Raw genomic sequence first — 20,829 nt, forward strand, 5'->3', positions numbered from 1 at the left:
GAGGTGGTGGAGTCCCCATCCCTGGAGGTGTTCCAGAGGGGATTGGATGTGGCACTTGGTGCCGTGGTCTAGTCGTGAGGTCTGTCGGGACAGGCTGGACTCGATGATCCTTGGGGTCTCTTCCAGCCTCAGTGATACTGTGAGACTGTGAGACTGAGCCCTTGGGGCTTCGCCGCCCCTCGGCGAGGGGCTGAGCACCTGACAATGGGGAGAGCCTTCGGGGCAGGGCTGGCCTCAGGCAGGGCATTCAGCGCCGGGGCCGCCGCCCGTTCGGCCGGGATCAGCGCACAAAGCCATGAATGAGGCGGGCCGAGGTACCCGTGCAGGCAATGTCCTCAGGCGACCCGGGAGGGGAGGGCAGGGGGGGATGGAAAAGGGCCGCTCAGCACATTGCCGCTCAGCACGTAGCCTGCCCAGAGGGCTGCAGGGCTGCGGGGCTGCAGGGCTGCGGGGCTGCGGGGCTGCAGGGCTGCGGGGCTGCGGGGCTGCGGGGCTGCAGGGCTGCAGGGCTGCGGGGCTGAAGGGCTGCGGGGCTGCGGGGCTGTGGGGCTGCGGGGCTGCGGGGCTGCGGGGCTGCGGGGCTGAAGGGCTGCGGGGCTGCGGGGCTGCGGGGCTGCGGGGCTGCAGGGCTGCGGGGCTGCGGGGCTGAAGGGCTGCGGGGCTGCGGGGCTGCGGGGCTGCGGGGCTGCGGGGCTGCGGGGCTGCAGGGCTGCGGGGCTGCGGGGCTGCAGGGCTGCGGGGCTGCGGGGCTGAAGGGCTGCGGGGCTGCGGGGCTGCGGGGCTGCGGGGCTGCGGGGCTGCGGGGCTGCAGGGCTGCGGGGCTGCGGGGCTGAAGGGCTGCGGGGCTGAAGGGCTGCGGGGCTGCGGGGCTGCGGGGCTGCGGGGCTGCAGGGCTGCAGGGCTGCGGGGCTGCGGGGCTGCAGCCGGGGCTGCGGGGCTGCGGGGCTGCGGGGCTGCGGGGCTGCGGGGCTCCCGCCGCGGCGGAGCTGAGCCTCTGCCTCCCTCTGGCTGCCGCGCCGGCCAGCGCCTCCTGCAGGCAGCAGCCGGGGGCGACGGCACGGAGGGGACCCTCGGCAGCAGCCCCCTCTGCTCGGCTCTGCTGAGACCCCCCCTGCAGGCCTGCCTCCGGCTCTGGAGCCCCCAGGACAAGAGGGGCTGGAAGGTGTCCAGAGAAGGGCCAGGGGGAGGAGCAGAGGCAGCCCCAAGCCCTGATCCAGGCTGGAGGGCAGCCCTGGAGGAAAGGCCTTGGGGGTGCTGGGGGAGGAGAAGCTCCCCAGGAGCCAGCAGGGAGCACTTGCAGCCCAGAGAGCCAAGCAGAGCCTGGGCTGCAGCAAGAGAAGTGTGGCCAGCAGGGCCAGGGAGGGGATTCTGCCCCTCTGCTCCACTCTGCTGAGCCCACAGCTGCAGCTCTGGGGCCAGCTCTGCAGCCTCTGTGCCAGGAAGGCTCTGGAGGGGCTGGAAGGTGTCCAGAGCAGGGCCAGGAGGAGGAGCAGAGGGCTGGAGCTGCTCTGAGCACAGCCTGAGAGAGTTGGGGTTGTGCAGGCTGCAGAGGAGAAGGCTCCCAGGAGACCTTCTGGTGGCCTTGCAGGAGCTGCAGGGGGCTGCAAGAGAGCTGGGGAGGGACTTTGGAGGGGGTGAGGGAGGGATAGGGGTCTGGGACACCTCTGAGGGGGGCAGGAATCAGGCCTGGGACAGAAAGCCCCTGGGACAGAAAGTCCCTTCCAACCCTGACTGATTCTATGATCACAGTATCACCAAGGCTGGAAGAGACCTCAAAGATCATCAAGTCCAAGCTGTCACCACAGAACTCATGGCTAAACCATGGCACCAAGTGCCACATCCAAGCCCCTCTTGAACACCTCCAGGGATGGGGACTCCACCACCTCCCTGGGCAGCTCATTCCAGTGGCCAGTCTCTCTTGCTGGGAAGAACTTTCTCCTCCTCTCCAGCCTCAACCTCCCCTGGCACAGTTTGAGACTGTGTGCTCTTGTTCTGCTGCTGGGGGCCTGGCAGAAGAGACCAACCCCCAGCTGGCTCCAACCTCCCTGCAGGTAGTTGCAGAGAGCAAGAAGGTCTCCCCTGAGCCTCCTCTTCTGCAGGCTAAGCAACCCCAGCTCCCTCAGCCTCTCCTCACAGGGCTGTGCCCCAGACCCCTCCCCAGCCTTGTGCCCCAGACCCCTCCCCAGCTTTGTTGCCCTTCTCTGGACACCTTCCAGCAGCTCAACCTCTTTCCTAGCCTCAGGAGCCCAGAGCTGGACACAGGACTCAAGCTGTGGCCTCAGCAGTGCTGAGCACAGGGCACAATGACCTCCCTGCTCCTGCTGGCCACACTCTGCCTGACCCAGGCCAGGCTGCCCTTGGCCTTCTTGGCCCCCTGGGTACACTGCTGGCTCATGTTCAGCCAGCTGTCAATCAGCACCCCCAGGTCCCTCTCTGCCTGGCTGCTCTCAGCCCCTCTGCCCCCAGCCTGTAGCTCTGCCTGGGGTTGCTGTGGCCAAAGTGCAGCCCCTGGCACTGGGACTTGTTGAATGCCATCCTGTTGGCTTCTGCCCATCTGCCCAGCCTGGCCAGGTCCCTCTGCAGAGCCCTTCTGCCCTCTGACTGACCAACATCTGCCCCCAGCTTGCTGTCAGCTGCACATTCCCTGCTGATGGACTCCATCCCCTCCTCCAGATCATCAATGAAGATATTGATCAGGCTGGGGCCCAGCCCTGCTCCCTGGGGCACACCACTGGTGCCTGGCTGCCAGCTGGCTGTGGCACCATTCACCCATTCTCCTGATCCCATGATCAGGAGAGCTTTCTCCATGCACAGCCCTGGGGGGCAGGACTTGTGCTGCCTCCTCCTGCTCCTCCTGCCTCTGTGTCCTCTGCATGCCCATGCAACCCAACTCTGCTTGGGCTGCAGCTGCAGCCAGAGCTGTGGCTGGTTCCCAGCAGCAGGGGAAGAGGGGGTGGGAGAGAGGTGGAGAGCAAAGAGAGGGCTGAGGCTCACTGCTGTCTGAGCAGCAGAGCCTCTTCCTCCCAAGCATGCAGAGAGCATTTCCTCTGAGGACAAGTGCAGGAAATCAGAGCCCTGCTGCAGCTCTTGGGTCATCACCCTCAGCTCTCCCTTTCAGCCTGGTGAGAAGCTGCTCAGCACAACTCTTCTCAGGACTGAGAGTCAGGCTCCTGTTTGCCTTCCAGGCAAGGCACACCAGCTCCAAAATAAGGACAGAAATGGGTCAAGGGTGTCCTGGGGGGCACCAAGATGTGCATGGCAGAGTGGAGGGAGAGGAGAACCTCCCTTGGCCTGCTGGCCTGCAGGCCAGCAGGCCAAGGGAGGGTCTCCTCTCCCTCCACTCTGCCATGCTGAGACCAAATCTGGAGTACTGAGGCCAGTTCTGGGCTCCCCAGTTCAAGGGGGACAGGGAAATAGTGGGGAGAGGCCAAGGGAGGGCTGCAAGGCTGCTGAAGGGACTGCAGCACTGCCTGGGGAGGAGAGGCTGAGAGCCCTGGGGGTGCTGAGTGTGGAGAGCAGAAGGCTGAGAGGGAGCTGAGCAATGGCTCTCAGGAGCTGAGGGGTGGGGGGCAAGCAGCAGGGGCCAGGGGTGCCCAGGGACAGCACAAGGGGGAGAGGACACAAACTGGAAGCCAGGAGGCTCCACCTGAACAGAAGGAGAAACTTCTTTGGGGTGAGGCTGCTGGAGCCTTGGAGCAGGCTGCCAGAGAGGTTGTGGAGTCTCCTGCTCTGGAGGCTTTGCAGCCCTGCCTGGATGTGCTCCTGGGTGCCCCTGCTCTGAGTGCCCTGCTCTGGCAGGGAGGGTTGGACTGGATGACCTCCAGAGGTCCCTTCCATCCCCACCATTCCCTAACTGCATGACATGGATGGATGTAGGGAAGAAATTCTTCCCAGCAAGAGGAATTGGCCACTGGGATGTGCTGCCCAGGGAGGAGGTGGAGTCCCCATCCCTGGAGGTGCTTAGGAAGAGCCTGGCTGAGGCCCTTGGTGCCATGGTTGAGTTGCTCAGATGGTGCTGGGGAAGAGGTTGGACTGGATGAGCTCTGAGGTCTCTTCCAACCTGGTTAATTCTGTTCTATGAAGTCAATTCAGAAGAGCAGCTCCAGTGCCTGCTCCCAACCTTTGCTTCCTTTCCTTTCTGGAAGCTTCACCACCCTGTGACCTGCTGGAGGTCTCTAGGGTCTGTCTCACGTCCAACACAACTTCACCAAGCACCAAGCAGTGAGAGCAGAGAGAAGCCTGAGTCCACCAGCACAGGAAGGACCTGGAGCTGCTGGAGAGGCTCCAGAGGAGGCCACAGAGATGCTCAGAGGCTGCAGAACCTCTGCTGTGGGGCCAGGCTGGGAGAGCTGGGGCTGTGCAGCCTGGGGTCAAGAAGGCCTCAGGGAGAGCAGCCTTGCAGTACCAGAATCACAGAATCAATAAGGTTGGAAAAGAGCTCAGAGCTCATCCAGTCCAAGCTGGCACCCAACCCCTCCTGACAGATAAACCATGGCTCCAAGTGCCACATCCAAGCCCCTCTTGAACCCCTCCAGGGCTGGGGACTCCACCACCTCCCTGGGCAGCTCATCCCAGTGGCCAATTCCTCTGGCTGGGAAGAACTTTCTCCTCAAAGGGGCTCCAGGAGAGCTGGGAAGGGACTCTGGACAGAATGAGAAACAGTGGCTTAGAGAGCTGGGAGAGGAGAGACTGAGAGTGGAGATGAGGAAGGAATTGTTGGCAGTAAGGCTGGGGAGACTCTGGCACAGGCTGCCCAGGGAGGCTGTGGCTGCCTCCTGCCTGCAGGAGCTCAAGGCCAGGCTGGATGAGGCCCTGAGCAAGCTGGGGCTGGTGGGAGGTGTCCCTGCCCGTGGCAGGGGGTTGGAGCTGGCTGATGTTTAAGGTCCCTTCCAGGCCAAACCATTCAGTGACTAAGCAAGGAGAGGAAGGCCCAGGGCAGCAGCACAACAGGTGGTGGAGCCAGCCAAGCACCTTCTGCATCACCAGCACCCAGCCCTGGGACCTGCTTGCCAAAACCACCAAACCTTCACACTAGGAGAGGCAGGAACTGGAATTTGGTGGCCAAGTGCTCACTTCCTTTAGCTCCTCCAGCTCCTCAAGTCTGGCCAGCCCTGCTCCCTGAGCCCACAGCAGCAGCCCTGCTGCTGAGCAGGGGTCCAAGGGCTCCCACTGCCCCTGCCCTGCACAGTGACTGTAAGAAACCCCCTGGCAGATAGTCCTGAGCCAAGGAGCTGCTGCAAGCCTTCCTTTCCACACAGCCATGGAGTGGTGCTGTTGGAAGGGACCTCTGGAGATCCTCCAGGTCCAGCCCCCCTGCCAGGGCAGGGCACCCAGAGCAGGGCACCCAGAGCACACCCAGGGGGGTTGGAAGCTCTCCAGAGCAGGAGGCTCCACAACCTCTCTGGCAGCCTGCTCCAGGCTCCAGCAGCCTCACCCCAAAGCAGTTTCTCCTCCTGCTGAGGTGGAACCTCCTGGCTCCCAGTCTGTGCCCACTGCCCCTTGGCCTGTCCCAGGGCACCACTGAGCAGAGCCTGGCCCCTGCTGCTTGCCCCCCAGCCCTCAGCTCTTGAGAGGCATTGCTCAGCTCCCTCTCAGCCTTCTCCTCTCCAGGCTAAGCACCCCCAGGGCTCAGCCTCTCCTCATCAGACATGTTCCAGACCTTCAGCATCCTCACAGCCTCCCTTGGCCTCTCTCCATCAGATCCCTGATGCCTCTTGAGCTGGGGAGCCCAGAGCTGGACACAACACTCCCAATGTGGCCTCCCCAGGGCAGAGCAGAGGGAGGAGAACCTCCCCTGCCCTGCTGGCCTCACTCTTCATGCCCCCCAGGATGCCATTGGCCTTCCTGGCCACCAGGGCTCCTTGCTGGCCCATGGAGAGCTTCCTGCCCACCAGCACTGCCAGGTCCTGCCCCAGGGAGCTGCTGGCTTTTGCCAAAGCCCCACATCAGTTCCACCTCAGCACCACTCCAACCCCCCCTGGCTCTGCCTGCTCCACAGTGGGGAATCCTTGGCTCCCAATCCTTGCTTATTGCTTTCCTATTGCTGCAGCCAAGGTTGAAAACAGGCTTCTGTTCCTCAGCCAGGCTTTTGGCATCAAGGGCCTCCTCTTCCTCAAGCAGCTCCCAGGAGTGAGCCTCAACCCTTCCCCTGGAAGAGCTGAGCCCCTGCAGCTTGGGCAGCAATTGGCAACTCTCAGATCTTCTGCAGAGGCAAAAATCAAAGCCAAACCCCAACCTCTGCCCAGAGCTGAGCCTAAGCATCCCAACTGCACACCAGCACAGCCCAGGAGCCACAGCCTGCCTGGGCAACCTGGGCCAGGCCCTGCCCACCCTCACTGCCAACAATCTCTTCCTCATCTCCACTCTCAGTCTCTCCTCTCCCAGCTCAAAGCCACTGTTCCTCAGCCTGGCACTCCCAGCCCTTGGCCAAGTCCCTCCCCAGCTCTCCTGGAGCCCTTCAGGTACTGGGAGGCTGCTCTGAGGTCTGCCTGGAGCCTTCTCCTCTCCAGGCTGCACAGCCCCAGCTCTCCCAGTCTGGCCCCACAGGGGAGGCTCTGCAGCCTCTGAGCATCTCTGTGGCCTCCTCTGGAGCCTCTCCAGCAGCTCCAGGTCCTTGTGCTGGGGGCCCCAGAGCTGGAGGCAGTGCTGCAGGTGGGGGCTGAGCAGAGCAGAGCAGAGGGGCAGAATCCCCTCCCTGTGCTGCTGCTCTCCCTGCTCTGGCTGCAGCTCAGCACTCAGCTGGCTCTGGGCTGCCAGGGCCCAGTGCTGGCTCCTGGGCACTTTGTCACCCCCAAGGCCTTCTCCTGCAGGCTGCTCCTGAGCTACTCCTCCCCCAGCCTGGCTCTGTGCTTGGCATTGTCCTGACCCAGGCACAGGACCTTGGACTTGGCCTTGTTGAGCTTCATGAAGTTGGCTTGTGCCCACCTCTGCAGCCTGCCCAGGGCCCTCTGGATGGATCCCTTCCCCCAGCTGATGCAACCTTCACTCAGTTGCCTTAGATAGCAGCACTGAACTCTGTTGGCACTGCTGAATCAGACTCACAGAGCTGTCAGGGCTGGAAGGGAGCTCAAGGCTCAGCCAGCCCCAGCCCCCTGCCCTGGGCAGGGACACCTCACACCACAGCAGGTTGCTCACAGCCACCTCCAGCCTGGCTGCAAACACCTCCAGCCAGGAGGCTTCCACCACCTCCCTGGGCAGCCTGGGCCAGGCTCTCACCACCCTCCTGGCCAACAACTTCTTCCTCACAGCCAATCTCCAGCTCCCCACTTCTACTTCTGCTCCAGCCCTCCAACTCCTATCCCTCCCTCACCCCCTCCAAAGTCCCTCCCCAGCTCTCTTGCAGCCCCCTGCAGCTCCTGGGAGGCCACCAGAAGGTCTCCTGGGAGCCTTCTCCTCTGCAGCCTGAGCAGCCCCTGAGCAAACCAAGAGGCAGTGCCTCCAGAGGTGATGCTGCAGAGCTGAGGGCCCTGCAGACAGCCAGGCTGCCAACCTCAGCCCTGTCTGCTGCTGCTAATGGCAGGCTGTGGGGCAAGGTGCAAATGACAAGCCAGAGAGGGAAGAGGAAAGCTGCCATTCCCCAGCTGAGGGCAAACAGCCCGGGAGCCCTGCTGAGGTGTGGATATGTGAAGTGTAATTACAAGGGCAGCAGAGGAGGCCTTGGAACAATGATGAATTGAAGGCTTTGTTTGATCTGGCTGGGGCTGGCCAAGGAGGAAAGGTGAAAGATGTGAATCAGCAGGGAGAGGGAATGCCAGGCCTGAGCCCTTGGCCTCTTGCAGACAGGGGCTGCTGTATCCAGCAGCCTCCCTCCTCAGGCACACTCCTCAGCATCCCCCCCAGCCAGGCAAGAGGCCCTGCTGCCTGTCAGCCCTGAGCACCACTCACAGAAGGGTGAAGCCCTCTGAGACCACCCAGTCCAACCTCCAACCCAGCCCCACCGTGGCCACCAAACCCTGGCCCCAGGTGCCATGGGCACAGCTTGCTGGAGCTCCTCCAGCCATGGGGACTCCACCACCTCCCTGGGCAGCCTCTGCCAGGCCCTGACCACTCTGGCAGCACAGAAATTCTTCCTCCTTTCCAACCTGAGCCTCCCCTGGCACAACTTCAGGCCACTGCTTCTCCTTCTATCACCTGATGCTGGGGAGCAGAGCCCAACCCCCCCCTGGCTGCAGCCTCCTCTCAGGGAGCTGCAGAGAGCAAGGAGGTCTCCCTCAGCCTCCTCTGCTCCACACTCCCCACCCCCAGCTCCCTCCCCTTGGCCTTCTGGGCTGCCAGTGCCCATTGCCAGAGGTGGAGGGAGAGGATCCTGCTCCTCTGCTCTGGGGGGTGAGGGAGGGACAGGACTGGGGGGGCTGGTGCAGAAGTAGAAGTGGGGAGCTGGAGCTTGGCTGTGAGGAAGAAGTTGTTGGCCAGGAGGGTGGTGAGAGCCTGGCCCAGGCTGCCCAGGGAGGTGGTGGAAGCCTCCTGGCTGGAGGTGTTTGCAGCCAGGCTGGAGGTGGCTGTGAGCAACCTGCTGTGGTGTGAGGTGTCCCTGCCCAGGGCAGGGGGTTGGGGCTGGCTGAGCCTTGGGGTCCCTTCCAGCCCTGCCAGCTCTGTGAGTCTATGGCATCTGAGGCTTGTCAGGATGGGACCTGAGCTATTGGAAGCTGAGGTCAAGACAGGTGCAGGGGAAAGCAGCTTGAAGGGTAGCTGAGAGCTCAGGAGTGATCCTGCAGCCCCTGTGCTGAGAGCTGCTGCTTAGCAAAGGTCTCCTCAGCAGCTCTTTGTGCCCAGGGTCCCTTCTGACCCTGACAGCCTCTGGTTCTCTGCTGCCTGTTTGGCAGGAGGGGTCCTGGGGCTCTCTCCAGGCATGCCCAAGGGGCAGCTTGCTGGGACCTGGCTTCTCTGCATGGATTTTCTCTGGTGGAGCCCCTGAGCCCTTGGTGTGTGTCCACACAGGGCCTGAGCTGAGTGTGGCTCTCCACTGCTGCTTGCCTGGCATCCTGGCACTGCCTCTGGAGAGACTCTGCCCTGCTAGGGGCTCCAGAGCCCAGGGGGGGACACAAGGAGGTCTCCACAGATGTTGGCGATAGGATTCTAAGCCCTGGGGGTGCTGAGTGTGGAGAGCAGAAGGCTGAGAGGGAGCTGAGCAATGGCTCTCAGGAGCTGAGGGCTGGGGGGCAGGAAGGGAGGCACAGGGACAGCCTCTGCTCACTGTGCCCTGGCACAGGCCAAGGGGCAAGGGATGGAAAGTGCAGCCCAGGAGCTTCCAGCTCAGCATCAGGAGCAACTTCTTGGCTGGGAGGCTGCCAGAGGCCTGGAGCAGGCTGCCCAGAGAGGTTGTGGAGTCTCCTTCTGTGGAGCCTCTGCAGCCCTGGCTGGCTGTGTTCTGTGTGCCCTGGGCTGGATCCTCTGCTCCTGCTCTGCCAGGGGCTGCCACTGGAAGCTCTCCAGAGCTCCCTTCCAGCCCCTGTGAGGCTGTGACCCCATGGCTGTGGCAGGCACTCCTGCTGGGAGTGAGGAATGGCTCCCAGAGCAGGGCAGCCTCCCTGGGTGCCAGTGAACGCCCTCAGGATGCTGAGCTGAGGCAGCATGCACAGAACTCAGCACCTGCAGGCTGCACCTCGGCCAGCTGGCTCTTTCTGCCTTGTCTTCAGGTAGCTGAGTCTGTAGGCTCAGAGGAGGGAGGGCTGAGCCCCTCCTCTGCCTCCCCAGCTGCCCCTCAGCCTCCCTTGCCTTCTCCCCTTGGCCTCTCAGAGCTGTGCCTCCTCCCGTGCGCCGGAGGGGGCGGTGGGAAGGCCAAGCGCTGTGCTCTGCTTGCGAGGGGGAGGCAGGGGGTGGGGGAATAGAATAGCATAGAATAGAATAGAATAGAATAGAATAGAATAGAATAGAGCAGGTTGGAAGAGACCCTCGAGATCATCATGTCCAGCCTGCACAGCCCCGGGGAGGGGAGCTCCCTCCCTGCTGTCACAGCCAGGCTGCCAGCTCTGTGCCGGGCTGTCCGGCAGCCCTCCCGGCCGGCACTGAACCTGCAGGAGCTGGGGTGGTGGCCAAAAGGCAGCAGCCTGTCCCTTCCCCTCCCTCCCCCGCCCCTCCCCTCCCCTCCTCTTCACACACTCTTAAAAAGGATTTAGTGCTGGGAAGGGAGCTGGGGGTCAGGGAAGGTTCAGGGGAAGAGAAGCCCTGCGGAGGTCGGGCAGCTGCTGCCTCTGCAGCCAGCAGCGGGGCAGAGGCTTTGCAGGCAGTGCTGGAGGGGGGACACAGAGCAGGGCTCCTGCTCAGCACCAAGAGCAGGGCTCCTGCTCAGCACCAAGTGCAGGGCTCCTGCTCAGCACCAAGAGCAGGGCTCCTGCTCAGCACCAAGTGCAGGGCTCCTGCTCAGCACCGAGTGCAGGGCTCCTGCTCAGCACCGAGTGCAGGGCTCCTGCTCAGCACCAAGAGCAGGGCTCCTGCTCAGCACCAAGTGCAGGGCTCCTGCTCAGCACCGAGTGCAGGGCTCCTGCTCAGCACCGAGTGCAGGGCTCCTGCTCAGCACCAAGAGCAGGGCTCCTGCTCAGCACCAAGTGCAGGGCTCCTGCTCAGCACCGAGTGCAGGGCTCCTGCTCAGCACCGAGTGCAGGGCTCCTGCTCAGCACCAAGTGCAGGGCTCCTGCTCAGCACCGAGTGCAGGGCTCCTGCTCAGCACCGAGTGCAGGGCTCCTGCTCAGCACCAAGAGCAGGGCTCCTGCTCAGCACCGAGTGCAGGGCTCCTGCTCAGCACCGAGTGCAGGGCTCCTGCTCAGCACCAAGAGCAGGGCTCCTGCTCAGCACCGAGTGCAGGGCTCCTGCTCAGCACCGAGTGCAGGGCTCCTGCTCAGCACCAAGAGCAGGGCTCCTGCTCAGCACCAAGTGCAGGGCTCCTGCTCAGCACCGAGTGCAGGGCTCCTGCTCAGCACCAAGTGCAGGGCTTCTGCTCAGCACCAAGAGCAGGGCTCCTGCTCAGCACCAAGAGCAGGGCTCCTGCTCAGCACCAAGTGCAGGGCTCCTGTCAACACCAAGAGCAGGGCAAGGGCCACAGGAAGCCTGGGCTTGGCCTTTGGTTGGAAAGCAGGCAGCACCTCGCTGAGAAGGAGCTGCCCTGCTCTGTGTGCATCCTCCCCAGCCTGGAAACTGAAGGCTCAAAGGATGCTGGGGGCTGGAAGGGAGCTCTGGAGAGTTTCCAGCCCAAGCCCCCTGGCAGAGCAGGAGCAGAGGATCCAGCCCAGGGCACACAGAACACAGCCAGCCAGGGCTGCAGAGGCTCCACAGAAGGAGACTCCACAACCTCTCTGGGCAGCCTGCTCCAGGCCTCTGGCAGCCTCCCAGGGAAGGATGTTCCTCCTCATGGTGATGTCCCTAATGAACAGCACAGAGGATCAGAGGGCTGCAGAACCTCCCCTGTGGGAGAGCTGGGGCTGTTCAGCCTGGAGAAGGCTGCAGGCAGACCTCAGAGCAGCCTCCCAGTACCTGAAGGGCTCCAGGAGAGCTGGGGAGGGACTCTGGCCAAGGGCTGGGAGTGCCAGGCTGAGGAACAATGGCTTGGAGCTGGGAGAGGAGAGACTGAGAGTGGAGATGGGGAAGGAATTGTTGGCAGTGAGGCTGGGGAGACTCTGGCACAGGCTGCCCAGGGAGGCTGTGGCTGCCTCCTGCCTGGAGGTGTTGAAGGCCAGGCTGGATGTGGCTGTGAGCAAGCTGGGGCTGGTGTGAGGTGTCCCTGCCCATGGCAGGGGGCTGGAGCTGGCTGAGCCTTGAGCTCCCTTCCAGCCCAGTCTGTGACTCTCTGAAGGTGAAGCATCTCAGTCCCAGGCTCAGGGCTGGGTTTGCCTGGTGGCTCTGCTGCTGCTGGTGCTGCTGCTGGCAGTTCTGCAGCTCCCTGCACATTCTGGGTGTCCTCTGCTGGAAGCTGTGATCTGCTGAGATGCTTACAGCCAGGCAGGATGTCAAACAAGAGCCCTGCTGGGCCACTGCCCACAGCAGATGCTGTCCTGGGAGAACAAATAGCCTCTGAGGGCTTCCCCAGCCCTCCCGTGGCGTCAGCAGATGTCCTGCCTGCCTCCTTCCCTGCAGGCTGCTGCTCCCCAGCGGCTGTGCACAGCCCTCTGCTGCTTGGCCCTCGGTTAAGGCTTGCTGGGAGCACTGAGAGAGTGAGGAGGCTGAAACAGGTGGGCAGGAAGATAGTCCTAAAGCTTTGCTCCTGAATGGCATTTCTCAACTCCATGCAAACCCTTCAGGGCAGTTTCTCTGGGGGGGGTTGGGGATTTTTTGGGGGGGATTTTCTCTTTGTGTAGGGTTGGGGTTGGGTTTTTTTTGTCATTGGTTTGAATAGTTTCTGTATTGGTTTGAGTTACTGCAGGGAGCACTTTGCAGCCCAGAGAGCCCAGCAGAGCCTGGGCTGCAGCAGGAGAAGTGTGGCCAGCAGGGCCAGGGAGGGGATTCTGCCCCTCTGCTCCACTCTGCTGAGCCCACAGCTGCAGCTCTGGGGCCAGCTCTGCAGCCTCTGTGCCAGGAAGGCTCTGGAGGGGCTGGAAGGTGTCCAGAGCAGGGCTAGGAGGAGGAGCAGAGGGCTGGAGCTGCTCTGAGCACAGCCTGAGAGAGTTGGGGTTGTGCAGGCTGCAGAGGAGAAGGCTCCCAGGAGACCTTCTGGTGGCCTCCCAGGAGCTGCAGGGGGCTGCAAGAGAGCTGGGGAGGGACTTTGGAGGGGGTGAGGGAGGGACAGGAGTGGGGGGGCTGGAGCAGAAGTAGAAGTGGGGAGCTGGAGCTTGGCTGTGAGGAAGATGTTGTTGCCTAGGAGGGTGGTGAGAGCCCTCCCCAGCTCTCCTGGAGCCCTTGCAGGTCCTGGAAGGCTGCTCTGAGCTCTGTCTCCCCATACTTTATCATCCCAGAGCCTTGGACTCCCTTCTCGTGCAGCAGCACTTCCCTGGCTGGGTTTGCCTGCAGCCATCCTGCTGTGCCTGACTCAGCTTTCTGCCTCTTGTGATGTGGGGCAGGTGGAGCTGAGTGCCTGCCTGCTGTGGTTAGGGAGGAGCAGGGGGACTCCACCAGGTGCTTTCCAAATTCCTCAGCCCTTCTCTTCAAAGTCCATTTCTGTGACCTCTTTAACTGCAGCTCACTGGTGTGCCAGGGCAGGAGCACAGCACTTTGCCTCCCTGTGGATGAAACAGGCAGAGTTCAGTCCCTGACAGAGTCAGGAACTTCCCAACAGTGGAGTCCTTTCTGCTCTCAGGTGCAGATTTGGGGGTGGAAGGCTTGGGGACAAGGGGAATAGTGCCATAGAATGGCAAGGGTTGGAAGGGACCTCTACAGATCCAGTCCAGCCCCCCTGCCAGAGCAGGGCACCCAGAGCAGGGCACCCAGGGCAGGGCACCCATGCAGGGCACCCAGAGCACACCCAGGGGGGTTGGAAGCTCCCCAGAGCAGGAGACTCCACAGCCTCTCTGGCAGCCTGCTCCAGGCTCCAGCAGCCTCACCCCAAAGCAGTTTCTCCTCCTGCTGAGGTGGAACCTCCTGGCTCCCAGTCTGTGCCCACTGCCCCTTGGCCTGTCCCAGGGCACCACTGAGCAGAGCCTGGCCCCTGCTGCTTGCCCCCCAGCCCTCAGCTCTTGAGAGGCATTGATCAGATCCCTCTCAGCCTTCTCCTCTCCAGGCTAACCACCCCCAGGGCTCAGCCTCTCCTCATCAGACATGTTCCAGACCTTCAGCATCCTCACAGCCTCCCTTGGCCTCTCTGCAGCAGATCCCTGATGCCTCTTGAGCTGGGGAGCCCAGAGCTGGACACAACACTCCCAATGTGGCCTCCCCAGGGCAGAGCAGAGGGAGGAGAACCTCCCCTGCCCTGCTGGCCTCACTCTTCATGCCCCCCAGGATGCCATTGGCCTTCCTGGCCACCAGGGCTCCTTGCTGGCCCATGGAGAGCTTCCTGCCCACCAGCACTGCCAGGTCCTGCCCCAGGGAGCTGCTGGCTTTTGCCAAAGCCCCAAATCAGTCCCACCTCAGCACCACTCCAACCCCCCCTGGCTCTGCCTGCTCCACAGTGGGCAGGTGGAACCTCCTGGCTTCCAGTCTGTGCCCACTGCCCCTTGGCCTGTCCCAGGGCACCACTGGGCAGAGCCTGGCCCCTGCTGCTTGCAGCCAGCCACACAGCAATCCTTGCAGCTGGCTTTGCTCTCCTGCTCCCCACCCACCTCATGACTTCCCAGCCCCTGCTTCACAGCCCTGATGCTCTTTCTCTTCCCAGGCTTCTTGGGGAGGAGCAGGGGGCTCCCCCCGAGGGGTCCCTGGGGAGCAGGATTCCTTAGCAGTCCCTGGGGAGCAGGGTGGCTCTTCCCAAGGGGTTACTGGGAAGCAGGAGGTCGCTTACCCCATGGGGTCTCTCCCCATGAGGGGTCTGCAGGGGTGGTGGGTGTGGGGCTCCTCTTGAGCAGTTTCCTTAGCAGTCTCTCTGGAGCAAGGGGAGGCTGCCCCTGGCTGGTCCCTGGGGAGCAGGGGAGGCTGCCCCTGGCTGGTCCCTGGGGAGCAGGGGAGGCTGCCCCTGAGGGGTCCCTGGGGAGCAGGGGAGGCTGCCCCTGGCTGGTCCCTGGGGAGCAGGGGAGGCTGCCCCTGGCTGGTCCCTGGGGAGCAAGGGGAGGCTGCCCCTGGCTGGTCCCTGGGGAGCAAGGGGAGGCTGCCCCTGGCTGGTCCCTGGGGAGCAGGGGAGGCTGCCCCTGGCTGGTCCCTGGGGAGCAGGGGAGGCTGCCCCTGAGGGGTCCCTGGGGAGCAGGGGAGGCTGCCCCTGGCTGGTCCCTGGGGAGCAGGGGAGGCTGCCCCTGGCTGGTCGCTGGGGAGCAAGGGGAGGCTGCCCCTGGCTGGTCCCTGGGGAGCAGGGGAGGCTGCCCCTGGCTGGTCCCTGGGGAGCAGGGGAGGCTGCCCCTGGCTGGTCCCTGGGGAGCAGGGGAGGCTGCCCTTGGCTGGTCCCTGGGGAGCAGGGGAGGCTGCCCCTGGCTGGTCCCTGGGGAGCAGGGGAGGCTGCCCCTGGCTGGTCCCTGGGGAGCAGGGGAGGCTGCCCTTGGCTGGTCCCTGGGGAGCAGGGGAGGCTGCCCCTGGCTGGTCCCTGGGGAGCAGGGGAGGCTGCCCCTGGCTGGTCCCTGGGGAGCAGGGGAGGCTGCCCTTGGCTGGTCCCTGGGGAGCAGGGAAGGCTGCCCCTGGCTGGTCCCTGGGGAGCAGGGGAGGCTGCCCCTGAGGGGGCCCTGGGGAGCAGGGGAGGCTGCCCCTGGCTGGTCCCTGGGGAGCAGGGGGAGGCTGCCCCTGGCTGGTCCCTGGGGAGCAAGGGAGGCTGCCCCTGAGGGGTCCCTGGGGAGCAGGGGAGGCTGCCCCTGGCTGGTCCCTGGGGAGCAGGGGAGGCTGCCCCTGGCTGGTCCCTGGGGAGCAGGGGAGGCTGCCCCTGGCTGGTCCCTGGGGCACAAGGCTCCTCAGCAGGATGGTTCTGTGCCGGGAGCATTGCATTGCAGTGTGGTTCCCCAGCCCCTTGTTGCCACAGCTGGCAGCAGGCCTCTGGCTCGGGGAGCCCCTTCCCGCCTGCCCCTGGCTCAGGGAGCCCCTTCCCTCCCGCCCCTGGCTCGGGGAGCCCCTTCCCGCCCGCCCCTGGCTCGGGGAGCCCCTTCCCTCCCTACCCTGGCTCGGGGAGCCCCTTCCCTCCCAGCCCCTGGCTCGGGGAGCCCCTTCCCTCCCTGCCCCTGGCTCGGGGAGCCCCTTCCCTCCCAGCCCCTGGCTCGGGGAGCCCCTTCCCTCCCAGCCCCTGGCTCGGGGAGCCCCTTCCCTCCCTGCCCCTGGCTCGGGGAGCCCCTTCCCTCCCAGCCCCTGGCTCGGGGAGCCCCTTCCCTCCCTGCCCCTGGCTCGGGGAGCCCCTTCCCTCCCAGCCCCTGGCTCGGGGAGCCCCTTCCCTCCCAGCCCCTGGCTCGGGGAGCCCCTTCCCTCCCTGCCCCTGGCTCGGGGAGCCCCTTCCCTCCCTGCCCCTGGCTCGGGGAGCCCCTTCCCTCCCTGCTCCTGGCTCGGGGAGCCCCTTCCCTCCCTGCCCCTGGCTCGGGGAGCCCCATCCCGGCTGCCCCCGGCTCAGGGAGCCCCTTCCCTCCCTGCCCCTGGCTCGGGGAGCCCCATCCCTCCTGCCCCTGGCTCAGGGAGCCCCTTCCCTCCCTGCCCCTGGCTCGGGGAGCCCCTTCCCTCCCTACCCCGGCTCGGGGAGCCCCTTCCCTCCTGCCCCTGGCTCGGGGAGCCCCTTCCCTCCCTGCCCCTGGCTCTGGGAGCCCCTTCCCTCCCTGCCCCTGGCTCGGGGAGCCCCTTCCCTCCTGCCCCTGGCTCGGGGAGCCCCTTCCCGCCCGCCCCTGGCTCGGGGAGCCCCTTCCCTCCCAGCCCCTGGCTCGGGGAGCCCCTTCCCGGCTGCCCCTGGCTCGGGGAGCCCCTTCCCAGCTGCCCCTGGGGTCCCTGCCCGGGGTGTGCTGGGCACAGGGAGCGTTGGTGACCCTGGTGTGAAGTGCTGACAGCCTCCTGCTCTGCCCTGCAGCCTGTACAAGGAGGACAGAAACCTGCTGCGCATGAGAGAGAGGGAGAGGAGGAATCAGGAGGCGCTGCAGGACAGAGAGAAGTTCCCTCGGAAGACCCCGCTCTTCGCAGAGCCCTACAAGGTAAGGGAAGGGGGCAGGTGGTGGAGGAAGAGGAGGAGGAGGAGGAGAGAGGCTTGGTGTGCCAGGGAGGAGCTGTGGTCTCTGGGTGCAGCAGCAGCCCTGCTGCATGCAGCCACAGCTTCTTCCCTTCTGCTTCCAGTCATCAAGAGAGGAGAAGGCCTCATGAGGGGAGACCTCATTGCTCTCTGCAGCTCCTGGAGAGGAGGCTGCAGTGAGGCTGAGCTTGGCCTCCTCTGAGTAACACTGAGGAGCTGGAACAGGGCCAGGGAAGGGCAAGAAAGGTGGGGAAGGGTCTGGGGAAGAGGGCTGGGGAGGAGCAGCTGAGGGAGCTGGGGGTGGGGAGTGTGGAGCAGAGGAGGCTGAGGGAGACCTCCTTGCTCTCTGCAGCTCCCTGAGAGGAGGCTGCAGCCAGGGGGGGGTTGGGCTCTGCTGCCTAGGCTCAGGTGATAGAAGGAAAGGAAATAGCCTGAAATCGTGCCAGGGGAGGGTTAGGCTGAAAGAGGAGGAAAAAGTGTCCTTGGTGCCAGAGTGGTCAGAGATTGGCACAGGCTGCCCAGGGAGGTGGTGGAAGCCTCCTGGCTGGAGGTGTTTGCAGCCAGGCTGGAGGTGGCTGTGAGCAACCTGCTGTGGTGTGAGGTGTCCCTGCCCAGGGCAGGGGGCTGGGGCTGGCTGAGCCTTGAGCTCCCTTCCAGCCCTGCCAGCTCTGTGAGTCTGTGAGAAGGAATCTGATCAATGTCTATCAATATGTGAGGGGTGGGGGGCGAGTGGCTGGGGCCAAGCTCTCTTTGGTGGTGCACAGTAATACACCAAGGCACACCAGGTACAAGCTTGAACAGAGGAGGTTCCACCTCAACATGAGGAGAACCTTCTTCACAGGGAGGGTGCCAGAGCCCTGGAGCTGGCAGAACCTTCTTCACAGGGAGGGTGCCAGAGCCCTGGAGCAGGCAGAACCTTCTTCACAGGGAGGGTGCCAGAGCCCTGGAGCAGGCAGAACCTTCTTCACAGGGAGGGTGCCAGATCCCTGGAGCAGGCTGAACCTTCTTCACAGGGAGGGTGCCAGAGCCCTGGAGCAGGCTGAACCTTCTTCACAGGGAGGGTGCCGGAGCCCTGGAGCAGGCAGAACCTTCTTCACAGGGAGGGTGCCAGAGCCCTGGAGCAGGCAGAACCTTCTTCACAGGGAGGGTGCCAGAGCCCTGGAGCAGGCTGAACCTTCTTCACAGGGAGGGTGCCAGAGCCCTGGAGCAGGCAGAACCTTCTTCACAGGGAGGGTGCCAGAGCCCTGGAGCAGGCAGAACCTTCTTCACAGGGAGGGTGCCAGAGCCCTGGAGCTGGCAGAACCTTCTTCACAGGGAGGGTGCCAGATCCCTGGAGCAGGCAGAACCTTCTTCACAGGGAGGGTGCCAGAGCCCTGGAGCAGGCAGAACCTTCTTCACAGGGAGGGTGCCAGAGCCCTGGAGCAGGCAGAACCTTCTTCACAGGGAGGGTGCCAGAGCCCTGGAGCAGGCAGAACCTTCTTCACAGGGAGGGTGCCAGAGCCCTGGAGCAGGCAGAACCTTCTTCACAGGGAGTTGCCAGAGCCCTGGAGCAGGCAGAACCTTCTTCACAGGGAGGGTGCCAGAGCCCTGGAGCAGGCAGAACCTTCTTCACAGGGAGGGTGCCAGAGCCCTGGAGCAGGCAGAACCTTCTTTCCAGGGAGGGTGCCAGAGCCCTGGAGCAGGCAGAACCTTCTTCACAGGGAGTTGCCAGAGCCCTGGAGCAGGCAGAACCTTCTTCACAGGGAGGGTGCCAGAGCCCTGGAGCTGGCAGAACCTTCTTCACAGGGAGTTGCCAGAGCCCTGGAGCTGGCAGAACCTTCTTCACAGGGAGGGTGCCAGAGCCCTGGAGCAGGCAGAACCTTCTTCACAGGGAGTTGCCAGAGCCCTGGAGCAGGCAGAACCTTCTTCACAGGGAGTTGCCAGAGCCCTGGAGCAGGCAGAACCTTCTTCACAGGGAGTTGCCAGAGCCCTGGAGCAGGCAGAACCTTCTTCACAGGGAGGGTGCCAGAGCCCTGGAGCAGGCAGAACCTTCTTCACAGGGAGGGTGCCAGAGCCCTGGAGCAGGCAGAACCTTCTTCACAGGGAGGGTGCCAGAGCCCTGGAGCAGGCAGAACCTTCTTCCCAGGGAGGGTGCCAGAGCCCTGGAGCAGGCAGAACCTTCTTCACAGGGAGTTGCCAGAGCCCTGGAGCTGGCAGAACCTTCTTCACAGGGAGGGTGCCAGAGCCCTGGAGCAGGCAGAACCTTCTTCACAGGGAGGGTGCCAGAGCCCTGGAGCAGGCTGAACCTTCTTCACAGGGAGGGTGCCAGAGCCCTGGAGCAGGCTGAACCTTCTTCACAGGGAGGGTGCCAGAGCCCTGGAGCAGGCAGAACCTTCTTTCCAGGGAGGGTGCCAGAGCCCTGGAGCAGGCAGAACCTTCTTCACAGGGAGGGTGCCAGAGCCCTGGAGCAGGCAGAACCTTCTTCACAGGGAGGGTGCCAGAGCCCTGGAGCAGGCAGAACCTTCTTCACAGGGAGGGTGCCAGAGCCCTGGAGCAGGCAGAACCTTCTTTCCAGGGAGGGTGCCAGAGCCCTGGAGCAGGCAGAACCTTCTTCACAGGGAGTTGCCAGAGCCCTGGAGCAGGCAGAACCTTCTTCACAGGGAGGGTGCCAGAGCCCTGGAGCTGGCAGAACCTTCTTCACAGGGAGTTGCCAGAGCCCTGGAGCTGGCAGAACCTTCTTCACAGGGAGGGTGCCAGAGCCCTGGAGCAGGCAGAACCTTCTTCACAGGGAGTTGCCAGAGCCCTGGAGCAGGCAGAACCTTCTTCACAGGGAGTTGCCAGAGCCCTGGAGCAGGCAGAACCTTCTTCACAGGGAGGGTGCCAGAGCCCTGGAGCAGGCAGAACCTTCTTCACAGGGAGGGTGCCAGAGCCCTGGAGCAGGCAGAACCTTCTTCACAGGGAGGGTGCCAGAGCCCTGGAGCAGGCAGAACCTTCTTCACAGGGAGGGTGCCAGAGCCCTGGAGCAGGCAGAACCTTCTTTCCAGGGAGGGTGCCAGAGCCCTGGAGCAGGCAGAACCTTCTTCACAGGGAGGGTGCCAGAGCCCTGGAGCAGGCTGAACCTTCTTCACAGCGAGGGTGACATAGCCCTGGAGCAGGCAGAACCTTCTTCACAGGGAGGGTGCCAGAGCCCTGGAGCAGGCAGAACCTTCTTCACAGGGAGGGTGCCAGATCCCTGGAGCAGGCAGAACCTTCTTCACAGGGAGGGTGCCAGAGCCCTGGAGCAGGCAGAACCTTCTTCACAGGGAGGGTGCCAGAGCCCTGGAGCAGGCAGAACCTTCTTCACAGGGAGGGTGCCAGAGCCCTGGAGCAGGCAGAACCTTCTTTCCAGGGAGGGTGCCAGAGCCCTGGAGCTGGCAGAACCTTCTTCACAGGGAGGGTGCCAGAGCCCTGGAGCAGGCAGAACCTTCTTTCCAGGGAGGGTGCCAGAGCCCTGGAGCAGGCAGAACCTTCTTCACAGGGAGGGTGCCAGAGCCCTGGAGCAGGCTGAACCTTCTTCACAGGGAGGGTGCCAGAGCCCTGGAGCAGGCTGAACCTTCTTCACAGGGAGGTTGCCAGAGCCCTGGAGCAGGCAGAACCTTCTTCACAGGGAGGGTGCCAGAGCCCTGGAGCAGGCTGAACCTTCTTCACAGGGAGGGTGCCAGAGCCCTGGAGCAGGCAGAACCTTCTTCACAGGGAGGGTGCCAGAGCCCTGGAGCAGGCAGAACCTTCTTCACAGGGAGGGTGCCAGAGCCCTGGAGCAGGCTGAACCTTCTTCACAGGGAGGGTGCCAGAGCCCTGGAGCAGGCTGAACCTTCTTCACAGGGAGGGTGACATAGCCCTGGAGCAGGCTGAACCTTCTTCACAGGGAGGGTGCCAGAGCCCTGGAGCAGGCAGAACCTTCTTCACAGGGAGGGTGCCAGAGCCCTGGAGCAGGCAGAACCTTCTTCACAGGGAGTTGCCAGAGCCCTGGAGCAGGCTGCCTGGGGAGGTTGTGGAGTCTCCTGCTCTGGAGCCCATCCAAACCTGTGTGGATGCACTGCAGTGAGGACTGCCCTGGGTGCTCCTGCTGTGGGCTGGGTGATCTGATGCGGTCCCTTCCAGCCCCTGCTGCTCAGCGACGGCCG

At 63.9% G+C, this 20,829-nt stretch overlaps 1 protein-coding gene across 1 annotated transcript in view; it reads left to right on the forward strand.

Moving 5' to 3' along the window:
* Positions 1-20,829, forward strand: part of AFF1 (ALF transcription elongation factor 1) — a 98,101-nt gene that overhangs the window by 25,233 nt on the left and 52,039 nt on the right. The window contains exon 2 of the mRNA XM_054172521.1: positions 16,532-16,652. Coding sequence (XP_054028496.1) covers positions 16,532-16,652 — 121 coding nt within the window. The remainder of the gene's footprint in view (positions 1-16,531; positions 16,653-20,829) is intronic.

Source organism: Dryobates pubescens, chromosome 24, assembly GCF_014839835.1.
Source record: "Dryobates pubescens isolate bDryPub1 chromosome 24, bDryPub1.pri, whole genome shotgun sequence".
Taxonomy (NCBI): domain Eukaryota; kingdom Metazoa; phylum Chordata; class Aves; order Piciformes; family Picidae; genus Dryobates; species Dryobates pubescens.